The 19798-nt window shown below is 36.9% G+C and overlaps 1 protein-coding gene across 2 annotated transcripts in view; it reads left to right on the plus strand.

Annotated features, from left to right (window-relative positions):
• The window catches only part of CEP112 (centrosomal protein 112), a 336669-nt gene that overhangs the window by 34420 nt on the left and 282451 nt on the right, over positions 1-19798 (plus strand). For both annotated transcript variants that reach the window (XM_037128107.2, XM_053657443.1), the window contains exons 5-8: positions 4554-4647; positions 6486-6563; positions 16877-16924; positions 17176-17253. In XM_037128107.2, the coding sequence (XP_036984002.2) occupies positions 4554-4647; positions 6486-6563; positions 16877-16924; positions 17176-17253 (298 nt within the window). The remainder of the gene's footprint in view (positions 1-4553; positions 4648-6485; positions 6564-16876; positions 16925-17175; positions 17254-19798) is intronic.

The raw sequence follows: 19798 nt of genomic DNA on the forward strand, positions 1-19798 counted from the left end.
AGGGGCAGTATAATGATTTATTTTTGGACATGTTGAATTGGAGGTAGGGCTGTTCAACTTGTATTTGTAATGGGGATGGAGGTCAAGAGTAATTTGGGCTGGAGATGTAGATTTGATAAGCAAAGCTTATTATTATTTGAAAAATAAAGAGTATATTGGCCAGGGAAATCATGTAAAAGGAAATAAATAAGATTAGACACAGAACCCTGGGGTTTTAGCATGTTATAGGATGGGCAGAGAAAGACAAGTTTGTGAAGGTTACTGTGAAGGAGAGTTCTCAAGAAAAGAAACACAAGAATAGTTCTACAGAGCCAATGAATGTGGCATCTTTAAAACACGTCCTAATGTTTTTGTGACATCAACTTGGGAGGGTAGGGACAGATGATGGCTCATTTGCTTGAGCAACAAGGAGATCATTGATGACTTGATTTACAGCACTTTCAGAATGAGTGGAAACTGGATTATAGTTGATTGGAGGGTATATGGCAAGTTAGGGCATGGATCCAGTGCTTATTTTGAAAACTTATTGTGGAGGGAAAGAGGTACATTGGTACAGAGAACAGCTACAAGTGAGTTAAAGGGTGTGTTGTGTTATGTGTGCCTCTTGTGTAATAAACTGAGAAATGTTTCAGTCCTCTTTTTTATTAATATTTTCTGTGAGAAGAATTACTTTTAATGTCTAAGCATTTTTTAATTTTTAAAGATAGCTCTTTTTATGATTATTGAATCTATCCTTAAAAAAGGACAAGCCACTGCTTAGTGTGATATATCAGGTTGCCTCTCCCCACATACTGAGTTTTAAATGCTTCTATCAGCTTTAGCACATTGGCTGATGAAATTGTGCTCAATTTATTACTTTATCTACTTTTCTAATTTGTTTTTAAGTATTTGGCTATCTGGGTTTTGAGTAGGGGTATACAAGAAATCAATAGCTCTTTTTAAAATAGCTTTTTCAAACATTCTAAATTGTTTAGTAATTAGCCTAAGGAATGTTATTCTATTAATGACTACAAAAAACACATTCATTGTAATCTTGCCTTTTTTTGGTGTTGACTTTACATTTATAACTTTTAAAGATATATATTTTATTGATTATGTTATTACAGCTGTCCCATTTTTTCTTTCCTTTATTCCCTTCCACCCTACACCCCCTCATCAGCACTACCCACCCCTTTAGTTCATGTCCACGGGTTGTACATACAAGTTCTTTGGCTTCTCCATTTCCCATACTATTCTTTACCTCCCCCTGCCTATTTTTTACCTACCATTTATGCTTCTCATTTCCTGTACCTTTTCCCCTATCCTCCTGCCTGCCCCCTCCCCACTGATAACCCCCCATGTGATTTCCATTTCTGTGATTCTGTTCCTGTTCTAGTTGTTTACTTAGTTGGGTTGGTTTTTTGTTTTTGTTTATGTTTTAGTTTTAGTTGTTGATAGTTGTGAGTTTGTTGTCATTTTACTGTTCATAGTTTTTGATCTTACTCTTTTCCTTAGATAAGGCCCTTTAACATTTCATATATTAAGGGCTTGGTGATGATGAACTCCTTGAACTTGACCTTATCTGAGAAGCACTTTATTATCTGCCCTTCCATTGTAAATGATAGCTTTGCTGGATAGAGTAATTTTGGGTGTAGGTCCTTGCCTTTCATGACTTGGAATACTTCTTTCCAGACTCTTCTTGCCTGTAAGGTTTCTTTTAAGAAATCAGGGGATAGTCTTATGGGAACTCTGTTGTAGGTAACTCTCTCCTTTTCTTTTGATGCTTTTAAAATTCTCTCTGGAGTTACCTACAAAGAAGTGCCCATAAGACTGTTAGCTGATTTCTCAAAAGAGGACTTACAGGCAAGAAGGTGCTGGAAAGAAGTATTCCAAGTCATGAAATGCAAGGACCTACATCCAAGATTGCTCTATCCAGCAAAGCTTTCATTTACAATGGAAGCGCAGATAAAGTGCTTCTCAGATAAGGTCAAGTTCAAGGAGTTCATCATCACCAATCCCTTATTATATGAAATGTTAAAGGGAATTATCTAAGAAAAAGAAGATAAAAACATATACAGTAAAATGGCAGCAAACTCACAGTTATTAACAACCACACCTAAAACAAAAACAAACTAAGCAAACAACTAGAACAGGAACAGAACCACAGAAATGGGGATCACATGGAGGGTTATCAACAGGGGAGTGGGAGGAGGAGGGAGGGGGAAAAGGCACAGAGAATAAGTAGCATAGATGGTAGGTAGAAAATAGACAGGGGGAGGGTAAGAATAGTATAGAAAATGTAGAAGCTAAAAAACTTATAAGTATGACCCACAGACAGGAACTAAAGAGGGGGAATGTGGATGGGAGGGGGTGCAGGGTGGAGGGCAGTGAAGGGGGGAAAATGGGACAACTATGATAGCATAATCAATAAAATATATTAAAAAAAGAAAAAGGAAAAAAAGATTCTCTCCTTATCTTTAATCTTGGGTAATGTAATTATTATGTGACTTGGTATGTATCTCCTTGGGTCCAACTTCTTTGGGACTTTTGGAGCTTCCTGGACTTCCTGGAAGTCTATTTCTTTTACCAGATTGGGGATGTTCTCCTTCATTATTTTTTTCAAATAAGTTTTCAATTTCTTGATCTTCCTCTTCTCTTCTGGCACCCGTATGATTTGGATTTTGGAATGTTTAAAGTCGTCCCACAGGTTTCTAAGCCTTTCCTCATTTTTTTTTGAATTCTTCTTTCTACATTCTGCTCTGGTTGAATGTTTATTTCTTCCTTCTGCTTCAAATCATTGATTTGAGTCCTGCTTTCTTTTCTGTCACTGTTGGTTCCCTGTGTATATTTTTTAATTTCACTTTACATAACCTTCACTTCTTCCTCTATTTTGTGACCATACTTAACCATTTCTGTGAGCATTCTGATTACCAGTGTTTTGAACTCTGCATCTGGTAGATTGGCTATCTCTTCATTGCTTCATTGTGTTTTTGGAGCTTTGATCTGTTCTTTCATTTGGGCCGTATTTTTTTTTTTTTGTCTTGGGAGCCTGTTATGCAGTAAGGGGCAGAGCCTTAGCTATTCTCCAGGGCAGGGCAACCCAGGTTGCTGTGTTGTGACACTGTATATGGGGGAAGGGTGTGAGAGGGAACAGTGCTGCTTGCTCAGCTCTCAGGTGGCTTTCAGTCACTTCCTCCACTACCCATAAGTAAATTGGGCCCTTCTGGTGCTGATTCCTGGGTGGGTGGATTTGTGTAGGTTCTAGGATCCTGTAGGTTTCTCCAGTGACCCTCCAGTGAAGCTGGGAGTTTTTCCTGCCAATGACGCAACCCCCACAGGTTTTTACAGCTAGAGGTTTTGGGACTTCATTTTTCTGCACTGGAACCCTGGGTCGTGAGGTCTGTCTTGCTCCCCAGTTCTTCCTTCCAGTTTATCCTCACACAAATGTGGGACTGCCTGGTCCTCCAGCCATTGCCTTGCCGTGTGTCTTCTTCACCCCTCCTACCAGTCTGAATGAATGTTTCTTCTCTAAGTCCTTGGTTGTAGGACCTCCATACAGTTTGATTTTCTGGTGGTTCTAGTTATTTTTTGTTTTTGAATTTGTCGTCCTTCTTTTGGTTGTGTGAGGGGGCAAGTGTATCTACCTATGCCTCCATGTTGGCTGGAAGTCTATTACAGTAATCTTGTCTTCTTGAATTACTGTTTCATCTTTTGGGAATACTTAGTATAGCTCACTATTTGTGAAGGAAATCCTGATATGGCTTGTGGTTGAAAGTTAGTGACTTCAATTTATTACATAATGTTAATTTCAATTTTGTGTGCATTGAAGCAGCTGTTCAAACAATAAATATTTGTAATCATGGAACTTTCATTGAAATAATATGAATAAAAGTATATGACAGACTCCAGGCTAAGGTAGAATATGGAAAATGGTATTTTTATATTGTATTTTACATTGGAGTAGTCTTTTTGTTCAAGTTCAGTTGGAAGCTTAAACTGTTTTCTTACTCGTGTTGTACTTATCACAATTTACCTGAATTAACATGTATATATTAATTTTTAAGTTGAAGAATTTGATTTATCTGTGATTTCTGACAGGTTTCAAATTAATTCAGACTTTCAACTACATGAAAGTTTTGTTATTTTATACTCTTTAAGGCTTCATCTTAATGTGAAACACGAATCCAACAAAACTTGCTAACCTTTTAAAATAATTATTTTCTCTAAGAATATATACTTTGCCTTTTTTCTTTTCCTACACTCAGGATAAAGGGAAAGGAGGAGAAAAATTTAAATACATGTAGTTTATTATAGTCCCACTTAAAAATAACATTTGTTTGTAAATATGTATGTGGCGTTTAGGTGATATTTTATTTCTAGTTTAATCTAAATAAAATGAAATGTGAGAATTACAAGTTATTATTATTTAGGGTTTGGTTTTGTTTTGCTACTAAAATATCACTTTTAATATAATCAATCATCTCATTCTTCCCTTAAAAAATTGGTAATCCTAGATTGAAAAGCCATGTCCTCCAGTAGCCCACATTCTGATTGTCACTATTCTGGTCTGTTAGTAGGGAACAGTGCACTGCGAAGCTCCAAACGAGTTCACATTCCATGAGTCCAACCTACAGAGAAGATGGACAAAATATTACCCCAAAGAGTTGTGTAAGATCAGATTCTACTTTTATTTGTTTGTTTGTTGCTTTAAAATAACTCTACAAATTTTTAGTTTCATATTGTCAGAGTTCCAATGATCACTTAAAAAGAGTGAATAAAGTTTGAAAGTTTTAGTGACCATCTTGGTGTCAGAGATGGTATGCTTGGTATCTTCCACGTTGTTCCTTCCACTGTCTCGATGATTCGGAAGCATCACATTAATCAGTCTGTTGCTTTTTTTGTGCATTGAAGAATAAAGTTTTGGGTGAAGAATGAAAATACCTTTTTCATTATTTTGCCTTTTATCTTCTATTCAGCATATATATAAAATAATTAGATATCCAGTTGTCATAAACTTAAGAAATTGAGATAAATTTCTAGTGAAATAGGGGGCACTGCCTTTCTGATGAAGTGAACTGTTTATATCTTGAACTGGGAGTACATCTGTTGCACCTAAGTGCTTCACAGAGATTTGGTTTGAATAGGTGCCAAGAGCATTCCAGGTGGCTTTGTGGAGGAAAGGGATCTGCTTGCCTACTAGGGTCTTGCTGGTTTGACTCTGGCTCGTCTTGGGTTGAAAGACTTAGTTACAGAGTCATGAGTGCTGCGTGACTGCCTTAGCACATATTGCTATAAACATTACTCCTCGCATTTTCTTCATTGATAGTTAAGAACTCTCAAAAATACTTTGATATAAAGGGAAGCTCATTTTAAATATTTGTGGGCTTATTATCAATCACAATATTAAACAAACTAGGTACATTTTCTTAACATGTTCTTATTCACAAAAATAAAGACAAAAAGGGGACCAACAGTAGAAGCAATAATTTTAATATATAACAAACAACATTTGTTTGTTATATAACAAACAACATTTTGTTCAATAGAAATTTGGAGACTCAGTACAATACAAAGAACACGTTAGTATATTTTTCATCCCTTCAGGTGATTTGAACAAAGAGATAATTTGATGGACAAATAGATTTATTTGTTAGTAATGAGGTTTTGTGAAAATTCTGTACCAACAAATCTAATTTCAAAATAAGTTTTTTGGCTGTAATATAGAATATACATCATTATTTTATGCAGATTTACCTTTTTAAGTTTTTAGAGGTTTCAGATCGTTGTTCATTTCTGGCACAGATCTCAGGCTGTCCTCAGTTAATTAGAATTTCAATCTGGTTTGATAAATGTGTAATTTAATAAATTGTATGGGAGATGAAAAAAACATGGAATTTTAATTTTTTTAAAGTAAAGAGTCACCATAATTGTGTTTTTGTGATGTGAATTCAAAGCTTGTTTTTTTTTATATTCAGTGTATGAATGAGAATTAATTTAAGAACAAAGAGCTTCTTGGACATCAGCACAAACTTTCCTGTTAACTAATTTTAATGAGAGTAAATAATTCATCTTTTCAAGTGCTCCCCTACCCCCTTTAAAGCTACTGTGGGATACCACAATTAAAACTTTTTTGTAAAAGAACTTAAAGAGAAGAGTCTGGATTAATTTTTAAAATATTCTTTTGATGGTTTTTTTTGAAATCTAGTTACTGTGTGAATGTATTGTGAAGGCATCTCATAGCCCTAAGCAGATATAATAAATAGCTATTACTTAGAATTAACCAGCTCAATTGTAATGTAACCCTTTCCTCTGCGGGCAATATAGCGTTACCAAAGAAGCACATAAAATTCTCCTTACTCCGAATGACATATCTTTTGTTTGTCTTCTTCCTCCCTCTCTCCTGTGTTGCTTCTCTCCCTCCGTTTTTCCCTCCTTCCTTTTCTCTTTTATTTCCTCCCTCCTCCCTTTTCTTTATCTCTTCTTCCTTTATCTCTTTTGTGTTTCAGGAAGTTCATTTGAAAAATTTGGCTGTTTCTTTGGATGACAGTGACATCGAAGCTCGCCTTAATAGTTGGAATCTTGGGGTAAAACAAGTATTTGTTTTTATGTATGTATGTTAATGTGGCAGAATCACATTTTATTTAAAAGACATCTGAACTAAGTAAATTCTATTCAGTGAATGGTGTTGGGTGTTAGACATATAGTACTGTGTTAGCACTGAGAAAGGCTTTTGGTACAGGAAAGAGAAATAACAGTCCAAACAAGCAGAAAATAGTCCCTGCCCTGGGCAAGCTGGCTTTCTTGATGGTGAAATAAGAGATATACACATAAATGGTTAAATAGTAATTTATGATAGTATGTGATAAAATACCAAAGTGAGTTAGGTAGAAAGAAGAATACTGAGGTTTGGAGAAACAAGGACATCTGCGCTGAGAAAAATCGCAGGCAGACTTCCTGGATGAGCTGACATCACGGACAGCAGTTTTCAGATACACAGGCTGGGGGCATAGATGTGCTCGGGTAGTTGGAGAGATGGGGGGCTAGGAATCCAAGGCAGAAAATAGGCCCAAAGAAAGGGGTGCTATCTATGAAAGTGAACTATTGTGACAGGATCTTTGGGTTTTATGTAGGGAATTAGGGGGCAACATTATCAGCTGGGCTGCATGGGAGATTTGAATACTGAATTGAGAAGTTTAGCTTTTAAATTTTAGGCAAGAGTAAGCCCAGGTTTATTTCTACCCCTCTACATTCTAGTTTACATATACAGAAAATGAGAGGAATAAACTATGTTTTAAGATCATAACACTAAGAGATATAACATTTTGTTATATATATATATATTTTGTGTGTATATTTATAAAATTAATTTAAGCAACGTTGTGGTCATACTTAAATACTGTTTTATGTGCTATTTTAAATTTGGTTTAAGTTTATAATAGTTCCATAAACATGAATTTTAATGGTAGCAGTAATTTTTCTTTTGGATGGATATTCCATAACTTATTTAAGCATTCTGTTATTTTTGGAAACTCAGGCTGCTTCCTGTTTGTTGCTAATATAAGTAATACTGCACTGAGATTTCTTAGAAGGGCCATTTTATACATAATTTGGTTGCTTTCTTAGGTCCTCCCAGAAGGTTTACAATAATTCATTTTCCAAGCTGCCATGTATGGGATTGCCTCTTTCTCACTTCTACACTGACATTGGGGGTTATTGTTTTTTACAACTATAAACCCTTCCTACTAATTACAGACTTTAATAAAAGCAGTGCTTTAGGAAAATTGACTTGGCAGCATGATGAAGGTCATACTGGATGGCAGTAGAAATGGAGAAAGGGGACTAATCATCTTTTAGGTGTTTGCAATGGCCTCTACATTAGCGTGACTTCTGTGAAGGTGGAAAGGGCAGGAAGGAAACACATTCCAAAGAGAATGCTTAGTGACTGACTTTTGGGCTGAACAGAAGGGCACATAGAGGGGTAGGTTTCAGGAAATGGGAATGTTGACTCTTTGTCAGTTAATTGATTGTCCAATGGGGTAATTCATTTTAGGGGGTTAAAAGTTTTGTTTTAGACTGGTGGAGTTTGAAGAGATGGTACAAATCACTGGGGAGCTGAGTCTGGAGCTTGATGAGACTCAAGGGCTGGAGGTGGTAGTTGCACCCAGCGACTGACCAGCTCTAGTCTTTGAGTTCCGAGTGAGGAGGGCTGGGCGGATGGCACAGAATGAGGACGCCTGGCTTGTGCATGGCTTTGATTAGAAGGCAGGAAAATGGGTAGGAATTGAAAGCAGTGTGGATATCTCAGTGATTCAGGGAGTATGTTAGTGAAAGAGAAGAGAGAAACAGAATTGATCACAAGAGGGGCATACTAAGTCAAAAAAAGCCCCCCCAAAACCCACTACATTCTCATGTTTGAAGATGTTGGGGAAGTTGTCTGAGTTAACCAGGATGGGAGGAGAGCACAGGAAATCCCTCTGAAAGAGGGATTTTTCTTTTTTTCCAGAAGAAAAGAAACAATGTTTTCTTTTTTCCAGAAACCAACATCAAAGTAAAAAACAAAATTCTGGGCTATCCTTTTAAACTTGTCTTTGCCCTTAGCTATTTGAAACTTCTGATGTACATTTTTAGCACATAGAAGACTTTTCATGATTATTTAACTGTTCAGAGGATTAAATTTTTCATTTGTATAATAAAATTAAAATAAAACCTCTAAAATATTTTGAGGTGATGCCTTAAAAGTAGGCCTGCCTGGGGTTTTGTTTCACATTTTTATTGTTCAAAGAATGCGCTAACAGTGTAAAATATGAAAGTCTTGCATTTTTACATATTTATAACATATATGCATTAATCAGGCTGAACTGTATCTTTTGATCACAGTAGAATGAGTTTAAGTATCCAGTGTGTTAAAAGCTTATATTTCGCTTTGATTTTAGTTTGCACGAGAATGTGTCATGGACTTTTTTTTTTCTTTCTTCCTCTGCATGATCAGTTAATAGGTAGTTAATTTTTGTGCTCGATAATCAGGACACATTTTTGGTATTGATAACGCAACCCTCAACACCATCATTCTGATGCATTAGATGCTCTGAAATTTGAATTTTCCAGTTTATGTTAAAAAATGCATTTTTCCCCAAATATATTTTTTCTTTTTCTAAGAAAAAGAAAATTCTTTTCTTTCTTTTTTTCTAGGAATACACACTTTAAGTAGAGATTTACATACCAAGCCTAGCAAATTACATTTTCCTCCGGTATTATTTTTTTCTTACCCTTTAACCTTTAGTTTTGGAAAGCTTTCTTGCTTTGTTAATATATTTTATACATATTTCATGCTAACTCTCTTTATAGAAGTCTTTTTTTTCCTGAGGATGGAGTGAGGGGCCACGGGGAGGACTTTTTTGGGCTTTTCATCCTATCACCACCCATCAGTTCCCACCCTGGGTCCACGTGCTGACCGTGGCGTCTCACGTGGACTCTGCAAACAGCGAGGACTCCTAGTAGACACTATAGGCCCCTGGAAGCAGAGCCTGAGAGAACAGGGTCCAGGGTGGGGGATATGTGCAGGGAGAGCTCTCAAGTCAGGAAGTGAGGAGAAGGTCAGGCGAGGTCGGCAGGAGTGGGTCTTCTCCTGATCCGTCAGGGAGCTCTGGAGGGTGCATAGCACCCCAGAGTCAGTTGGCCCCATCTGGAGGTCAGGGCCCATCAGGAAAGGGCGAACTGCCCTGTTGAGGCCAAGGAAGCACCTACAAGCCATCAGCAGCTGGGGATGCTCCTTTCCTCTCCCTGTGAGGAATGAGGGATGCCTGGATAGTCTGCACACTGTGGCCCACCGAGAACTGTTCTAATCACTGAGCACAGCTGTCCCTTTGCTGTAGCAGGTGCATGAGTACGCCCACCTAGATGAGCTGTTCCAGTGGATGGGCTGCCCAAGCTGCCGACCCACAGAACCAGGAGCAAAATCCAGTGGTTTTAGTTTGAAGCCATGAGGGTTTGGGGTGACTTTTTATGTGGCAGAAAGCTAATTGCTACGGTAGATCCTGCCAAACAGTTTTCTAAAGTGATTGTACCAGTTCGCATCCTCATCAGCCATGTGTGCCAGTTCCTGTTCCGCTATTTTCTCTTCGGTACTGGTGTGGTCAGTTAATTATTTTTAGTTAAAAATATGTAGCCATTCTTGAGAGTATTTAGTGACATTGCACTGTGTTTTTTAATGTGTATTTTCCTGATGACTAATAAAGTTAGATGTTTTTAGTATATTTATTGACAGTTTGGATAGCTTCTCAGAGTGAAGTGCCTACTTAAGGCTTTGCCAATTTTTCTGTTAGGTTGTCAGCCTTTTTCTTATTAGTATACAAGAACTTCGTATCTACGCTGGATTAGAGTCCTTTTGAAATATAGCATTATAAATATTTTCTTCTACTTTGTTGCTTTCCTTCATTCTCTTTCTTGTGTCTTTGATGAACAGAAATTTAAAATTTTAATGCAGTTAATTTTCTCATTTTATCACTTTATATTTAGTTCTATCTTTTGCTCTAAGATCTTTGACTATCTTAAGGTCCTGAATATGTTCTGTGTTTTCTTGTAGTGGCTCTATTATTTTACTTTTTCAATTTAGGTCTACATACATACTCTCTGGAGGTGGTACTGTTATATATTGTAAAATATGGAGTTAAAATCTATTTTTGTACCTATATATCTGTCTCCAGATGACACCCCCTTTTACTGAAAAGACTGTTCTTTCCCAGCTGTACTGCAGTGTTATTTGTATCATAAATCAGGTGACAGTACATGTCTGTTTCCATTTTGTTCCTTCGGCTTCTTTATTTTTCCTTGTCCAGTATCCTGTGTCTTTATTGTTGTATTTTATTTGTGCTTATTAAATGTTTGTTGAAATGTGAGTAAACCAATGAATGAGCCTCCATTTGTGGTATTATTTCTGTGAGAAAATGTTTTTCAAGTTCTAAAATATTGACTTAAAAACATTATTTTGCTGTATAACTGATTTAACATTGAGGACTGAGCTTATTTTGTGCAATAGAATTTTGGCAGTTTCTCTGACAGATGCTGTAACTTAAAAACATTTATTTTAGGATGCTGCTCATAATATATTGCTTAATAATGTCCTTTCCTCTAAGACACCTAAAATACCAGATAAAATATCTTCCTGTTTTTCTGGAACCACACATCATCTCTGTTTGATCAACATTAGTCTTTAAGGGGTATTGGGTGAGTTTGACCAAGTCCTGAATAATTTGAAGAAAAACTGACAGAACCCTGTGTAGCCAAACAAACAAACAAATCTTCTAAAGAACTGGACAAAATAAAATGTCAAAAGCCAGTTTTCATTAGAGAGCATTCAGATGTCTGTATTTATGTTAAGTTTAAATTATTATATATTTTATTATTGTGACTCTGTTTGCTTCTTAAACAAGAAATTTCAATCATGTGATTTGTCCGTGCTATTGGAACTTAATTAGTTTTGGCTTTGCTTTCTGTATAATGTTTTGTTAGACTTTAATGTTTCACATAAGTCCTTTTTATCTCCCATTTTGGACATTCTTTATTGTGGTATTCTTTCTTGAGGTATTCCGAGAGAACAAGAAGTTTTCTAAAAGAGCATGAAACAAGTAAATGTTAAGACTGTTTACGGATTGCTTCTAGTCCAGTTGCTTGTGGATGACAAAGTGGGAACATTTAACTTCAAAGCACATCTGGCTGCTGTTAGGAAATCAGAAAGTAGATTGCCTTTCCCCCCAAAGAGACACAAGAACATGCTTTGCTATGAATAATTCTTGTTACATATTAAAAATGGTTGAGACAAACTCACTGTATTGTGAATGAATAGCAACAATAGAAGATTTACACTGTACTTGTTTAGAGGGTTCCTCATTGCTTTTAAATATGAGAATAGATTTTTTCTTTTGGTCCATTTGAAAAAGGAAATTTATGATAGCAGGAGTCCTTAACTTCTGTATTTAATGGCTTTTAAAGATGAAGAGGCTGAAATAGGAATTACTGCATAGTTGAAAGACTACATTGTAGTTAGCTAAACCAGTATTTTGTACCCTGCTTACAAGATCAGAGCTGAGTAAAAATAAATCACAAATGGTTTTCTTGGGTTTTGGTTTTAAATTTTAAGCTTAATTAGAGCTTTAGCATGTTTGAGAATTCCCTCCTTCTCTCTTCCTTTATTTCCCCCCTTAAATTTAATTCTCCATCATGAATTAGGGTTTTATATATTTTCAGATCTCTATGCGTCTTTGAAGAACTTACTTTCTATTCTGGGTTTCTCCATCCCAAAAGTGGAGAACAGTTATTTCCTTTTCATATATATACCTTGAAATAATAAATATTTATTGAGTGCACTTTGCTGTCTGCTGGTCATTTGCTGCCTCTCTTTTTTAAAACAGCTGTGTATATACAGTGTCATTACCAAAGAATATGCCTCTCTCTCTGGTATGATACTTAAGTGGATTTTATTGTCTTTACTTAATAAATATTTCCCAAAGTCAATATACTCATTCAAACTCCAACCAGTAGTGCTCCATGTCAGAAACACTTTTTTGTCAGATTTTTACTGTATGCCAGTCTGGTGGCTATATCATAGTACTGTGGTGTTACTTTGTATGTTTCTTAGTTATAAACAGATTGAGTGTATGCTTCTTAGCCATCCAAATTTCTTCATCAGTGAAATGTGTCTCAAGTTTTTCTCATTTTTTCCTATTGTGTTGTCTTTCTTTTTTTTTTATTTTTAAAGACCTCTGTATACATGCTAGAAACTAAGCCTTTGTGCAAACATCTCCCAATCTATCACTTGTCCTTTCACTTTATGATATCTTTTTTGGAGATAAGTTTTTTTTAACGTGATCAAATTTATTGATTTTTTTGTTTCTGGTTTATGAGATTTTCTATACTGTGAAGCCATAAAGTCATTCTTCTAGATTTTCTTTGGAAAGTTTTTATAGTTCTGCTTTTAATTGTAAGTATTTAATCCATTGGGAACTTATTATAGAGGGTATAAGGAAGGGATCTAATCTTATTTTCTTCTACTTACTGAGCACATCCTTATTTTCTCAATAATTGTCAATGCTAGATCTTTCATGGATAATATGCTCATATATCAGGTCAGTCCAGAAGGTATCCAGTAATATAATATGAAAAATAGAGACATTTATTGAAGAAGATACAAGATACAAGAATATTTTATATAGGACAATGACATTTCTGTCCCCTTCAAAGTAGGCACCTTGGAATCGCACATCGTTCTCCTAATTGCCATCAGCCGTCCCATTGTATTTTTCTGAATCTCACGAGAGTCTGAAATCTCTTTCTTTTCAAAGGTGATTTTAGTTTTGGGAAAAGCCAGAAGTTTCAGGGCACCAATTTAGGCTGTAGGGGATGGCCAAATCCCCTGGGTGGTTTGATATTTTGCCAAAAAACTCTGCATGAGATGTGATATATGTAAGCGGGCATGTTGTTGTGATGAAGCTGCCATTCACCAGTTGCCCAGAGCTGCAGCCTTCTGAGTCATCTAAATAGATTTTGAAGAGCAGTGTTCAAACTTAACACAAAATTTGATGCAGATTTGTTGTTCTGCTTGCTCAGTCATTTTGAATGCATTAGCCACACAGTACACATACTCAGTCAACCCTGTTTACCGCACCTGCTGACTAGTACAGTGAAGTCATCATTGTTCACAGAAGTACTTTCCATTCCACTCTCCTTGGCTGCCAGGTTACATCGATGTCAAACAAACTTCTTGCTAAATTAACAATGGCTGGACTTTTTCTGGGCAGACCTAGTATATTGGAGTTTCTGGTACTTTCTAGTTCATTGACTTATCTTCATTCCTTCCTTGGGAATATTTTTGGGGCATCCACTGTCTGCCAGGCTTTGTGCTGCATGCTAGGAGTAGATGGGTTATAAGACTGTCATAGCCTGTTTTTAGAGATCACACTCTTTTGAAGAAGGTAGGTGTTAGATTATAAAAGGAAATGGACCCCCAGGGTATTAATGGAGTAGAAGGGACTTCACTGAGTTTCCCGGGGGTGATGATTCCTAAACTGAGAGTCTCAAGTAAGTTAACCACATGAAGAACCTGGGAGAACGGTTTCACAGGTTGCAAAGACTCATATATGGGAGGACCTCTGGTCAAGATAGAGGCATAGGTTGATATGCTTCACCTTCTCATGCAACATGGGAAGAATTACAACTAGAAGCTAATAACACCAAGAACCATCAGAAAATCAAGCTGTATGGAAGTTTGACAACCAAGGATGTAGAGGAGACAGTCATCCAGTTGGGTAGGATGGGCGGAGTTGTGGAGACAGGCGGAGAGGTGGCATGGCACTGGAAAGTGGTGACAGCAGCAGCAATGGAACAGACTGGAGGGATACCTTTGGAAGTGAGTGATCCCAACTCCAGGCCTGACCACATAGCCCAGAATTCCAGCACTGGAAAGACAGATCCCCATTACCTCTGGCTGAGGCAGCAGAAGAAAGTGTAGAATTTTCACCACTTAAAGGGCTAGCATCGTCTTAGAGTGTACTCAGATAACACCTCTCCAGGATTCATCACCAGGGCAGCAGCTGCAAGGGCGCCAGTTGCACATGGGAAGGGGGTGAAGTGACTGGAAATGGGGCGAGGACCAGGTAAGCTGCCAGAAGCCAGGCAATGGCATTGTCCCCTCTTGGAGCCCTCCACACACTGCCACAAGGCAGGGAAGTGGATTGCCCCACCCTGGCAATTACCTAAGGCTCTGCCCCACACAATTTACAGGTGCCTTTTCTGTAATAGTCCACTCTACTAAGATAGAGAGTCAAAGCAGCTCAACCTAGTACACAGAAACAAACACAGGGAGGCTTCTGTATTGAGAAGACAAAGAAAAATGGCCCAAATGAAAGAACAGAATGAAATCACAGAAAAAGAACTAAGCAAAAACGGAGATAGCCAACCTATCAGCTCAGAGTTCAAAACACTGGTTATCAAGATGCTCAGAGAACTCCTTGAATACAACAACAACAAAAAGGAAGAAATGGTCACATTAAGTAAAAGTAAGAATAATCCGCAGGAAAACAACAGAGAAGGGAGAAAAGCCGGGATTTAAATCAAAGATTTGGAACATAAGGGAGAGATAAACATTGAGCCAGAATAAAAAAAAAATTCAAGAAAATGAGGATAGACTGTGGAATAACTGGGACATCTCCAAACATGCCAACATCCAAATCACAGGGATACCAGAAGGAGAAGAAGGAGAACAAGGAATTGAAAACTCATTTGAAAAAATAATGAAAGAAAACATCCCTAATTTGGTGATGGAAATAGGCATACAAGTTTAGGAAGCACAGAGTCCCAAACAAGTTGGACCCAAAGAGGACCACACCAAGACACATCATAATTAAAACCCAAAGGTTAAAGATAAAGAGAGAATCTTAAAATCAGCAAGAGAAAAGCAGGAAGTTATCTACAAAGGAGTTCCTGAAAGACTGTCAGATGATTTCTCAAAAGAAACCTTATAGGCAAGAAGGGGCTGGGAAGAAGTATTCAAAGTGATTAAAAAGCAAGAACATACATCCACGATTACTCTATCCAGCAAAGCTATTATTTAGTGAAAGGGCAGATAAAGTGCTTCCCAGACAAAATAAAGTTAAAGGAGTTCATCACCACCAAGCCATTATTACAGGAGATGTTAAAGGGACTTATTTAAGAAAAAAAAGATCAAAACCGTGAACAAATTTACAACTATCAACAACTGAGTCTAAAAACAAACAAAATCCTAAGCAAACAACCAGAACAGGAACAGAATCATAGATATGGAGATCATTTTGAGGGTTATCAGCTGGGAGGGGGAATGGGAACAATGGGGAAATGGTGCAGGGATTAAGAAGCATTATTGGGCCCTGGTTGGTGTGGCTCAGTGGACTGAGCACTGGACTGTGAAGCAAAGGGTCTCTTGTTTGATTTCTAGTCAAGGAACATGCCTGGGTTGCAATGCAGATCAGGTCCCCAGTAGGGGGTATGCGAGCGGCAACCACACAGTGATGTTTCTCCCTCTTTCTCCCTTTTCCTCTCTCTAAAAATAAGTGAATAAAATCTTTTTCAAAAAGAAACATAATTGGTAGGAACTAAATAGGGGGAAGTTAAGAATAGTACAGGAAATGGAGAAGCCAAAGAAGGTACATGCGTGACCCATGGACATGAACTAAGGGGGCGATTGCTAGAGGGAAGGTGCGTATTGGGCAGAGGTTGACAAAGGGGGAAATCTGGAACAGCATGATCAGTAAAATATACTTAAAAAGACTCATATATGGGAGACTGTAGTGCTTTCAAGGTAAAACAAGTCGCTTGGTGTCCTTGGAGTATGGTATATACTGGGGAATAGATGAGCCTGAAAAGTAGTGTGGAAGGAGTCCCAAAGGCATTTGTTATTCTGGTTGTTATTATGGAGGTAAATTTAAGGACTAATGCTCCAAATCTGCCTTGGAGTGGAGTGATTAAATTGAGACTTGAAAGAGGAGTAGATAAGTGCTTATAGGGGTGGAGGGGTAGACAAATACATAGAGGTAGAGAGTTATAAGAAGACCTATCATATTCAAGTTCTGTGAGTCATTTGGGATTCTGAGAGTGCAAGTGTGAGGAGGGGGTGAGGGAGATGAGGATGGGCAGGCAGTTGGGCCGTGAGAGGATCGTCAAAGTGCAATTGTGTCTGCAAAGGTTGTGTTTTATATTTCACTTGTTAATGGGCTACTTACTACAAGTGTATTATACAATAGTCATTCTAAAAAGCAAACTAGATACTAAGACATAGACAACACTATATAAAGCAGCTTAATTCTATAATGTCAAATAATAATTAACACTCAAAAATGACTAAGCCTTTATTTTATTTTTAAATTTTCAGATAGAAAATCCTCGGTACCTGAGACAGAAGCCTCTCCCAGTTTCTCTGGTAGGTGAGACTTTTCCTGTGGACACATACTTTTAAATAACACAGTCAAGTTATATACAGAAAATAATGCAGGTCCACATTATGAAGTGTAATTGTCTTAATCATTCTGTCACTTGGAAGTGAAGAAATCATTTTTTTCTCCAGTGTTGGCATTATTTGGCAGGAACTTCAGGCAACTTAGAAGTTTGCTTTGGGGTTCAGGATAAACCAAGCCTGAGACAGTATTGAATAACTCTTAACTTATTTAACAGATGACTCCCAAATTCAGCCTGAGAAAATCCAGCAGCCTCCACGAGGATCATTTACTCTCTCGAATGCATGAGAAAGAGGTAGGATTGAGATATTTTTCATATGTCTGATTATTAACACTATTTTTATATTTTGTGTAATAGGAGTTTTCAGGTCCTAGTTAGAATAATGATGCAAGGCAGGAAGAGGATGCCTTTGGTACACATGTAAAGTGATGATCAGGTAGGCAGGGCTTGTCTTCCTGGCTTTGGATGCTCATCTTCCGTGTTGTGTGTCCCGGCTGCCTGCCTACTCCACAGGGTGTGCTGCAGGTCTCCCTCCTGACTATTGTTCCTGATTATCGGGGGGTAGGAGGGTGGCAGTTTCTAGAAGCAGTACCTTTGACTTCAGGGAATTCTTCCACTTTCCCTTTGCCTCAAATTACATGTTTCCTTGTAGTTTCACCGTTTTACTATTTAAATTGATTTGCTAAATTAAAGGTATGTTATAGCTGATATATGATATAATACACTGTCTTTCATTGGTCATTTGAGAGTAAAATTATTAAAGAGGTGTTATTGTTTATTGGTTAAGAGCATAGGCTATGGAGTCAAGAGTACATGGATTTAAATCCTACTTATTGCTCTGACCAGTGTGGCTCAGTTGATTGGGTGTTGTCCCACAAAGTGAAAGGTCGCTGGTTCAATTCTCAGTCTGGGCACATGTCTGGGTTGTAGGCCCAGTTCCTGGCTGGGAGCGTGTGGAGAGGCAACTGATCTATGTTTCTCCCACATGTCAATATTTCTCCCCCTCTTTCTGCCTCCCTCCCCTTCTCTCTAAGAATAAGTAAACAAAGTCCTACTTATTAGCTGTGTGAAAATGAGGAGATACAGAACCACTCTGAGCCTCAGTTTTGGGGTCTAACTTGGAACGTATCTGCTTTACAGGACTAATATGAAGGTTTTGTTATCTGTAAGTACCTATATGCTTCATAAATAGTAGTCATTAAACAAAGGTTAATTTGCTTCCATATTTTCTTTCCTAAGATTTTTATTCTGGGAAATTTAAAAATCATCAATACTATTTTTATTTTTGCTTTGTGACACCAGTGAAACACTTTGGTCGCCTGGGTGTATGACAGAGAACACTACTAGACTACCATCCTGAAAAACTGTCCTGCGGCTGCCTTTATCATTCTCTAGTCGTGTGAGCCAGGGTGGTTTAGAATGTTTAGTTTTTGTTTAAAGAGAGGATACTGATTGGTTTCACAGGGTTGTTTCAAAATCAAATGAGAATAAAATGTATGTAACTTGCAAATTGTAATCCACTGTTTAAATGTGCAAATGTGAAAAATGTTAATCAGACTTAGATTAATGCTTCTGATAAATTTATTTAAATAATTTAGTCATTTATTTCAATGAGGATGTTTCTAAGAATTTCTAAAATTTAATTTCAGTTTGGTTATTTTCAACATGATCAAGTTTTCTTACCACCCTATTTGTAAATCACCACAAAAGCACTGATTTTTTTTGTAATTATTCCAAAAAATATCATGAGCATATAAATTTGTGTCGATAGTGGAGAAAGAAGGGCTGTTTTATAAATTTCCATCTGGTAGAATTATTGCAGCTGATCTCAGTAATATTCTTTCTTTTAATTGGATTTATTGGGGTGACACTGGTTAATAAAATGATACAGGGTTGATCGCAGTACTATTCCATCTGTGGTTTTGTAGCTCCAGTTTATGGCCGGCAGGATGTTTTTCCGGGTGCAATCCTAGTTTGTTTTTTTTTTTAAACAATTGAAATGAAATTACATTTTACAAGAACTTTTTGAGGGTAATACTTCTTTATTCAGATGCACCATCTTTGGAGCTCTTGTTATGAATTTAAATCTTTTCAAAAATTGTCATTTCTTTTTGCAAGTCATTCCAAGTCATTTCTAATCTTTTTTCTTTTTACTTTTATTTTATGCTATTTCTTACTGTTGAGGCTACTTGCCATAGGATAATTAAAATAATGGAAAGGAAGTGGTGGCTTTTTGAAAATTTTTTGGCTTTCCATGAAATGATATCTTTACGATGACATTATGGGTCAGGGCTAAACATACCAGTGCTACCCAAATATGTGTTGGAAGAAAAAACACAGCTATCGTGTATTGCATCAGAGAGTCATTTTTAAATGTGTGTGTGGTTTTCTTTTCTCCACACCCTTGTGTTTTTGTTTTTCTTTTTGGGATACTGTAAAAATATTTTGGCATCACCAAGAGGTTTGCATGTAAACATGAACTTACTCAGTGTACATTTTGGTTAAAATAACTCTTGTGCAATTACATAGTCATTGCTGACTTGTTTGAAAAACTGTTTTCTTCATCCTAAAATATTTGAAAGTATATGCTGAGTTGCTCCAATGTGTAAACTACCTTAGTTTCTTTTTTTAAGTAGTATTTGTGATTTTAAAATAGTTTATGTGGATTTTTATTGAAGACATTTTGGAAATTATAGACAGATGTAAAGAAGGAATTAAAATCATGTATAAAATTAACACTTAGAAATAAAAACAGTGGTACGTCATTGTATTTTTTTAGTCTTTTCATTGTGTCATAAAAACACATAGTTTTCAATTGATATATATATATATATATTTG

The sequence above is a fragment of the Artibeus jamaicensis genome, unplaced genomic scaffold (assembly GCF_021234435.1).
Source record: "Artibeus jamaicensis isolate MK-2021 breed Jamaican fruit bat unplaced genomic scaffold, CSHL_Jam_final contig_1998, whole genome shotgun sequence".
NCBI classification, from domain to species: Eukaryota; Metazoa; Chordata; class Mammalia; order Chiroptera; family Phyllostomidae; genus Artibeus; species Artibeus jamaicensis.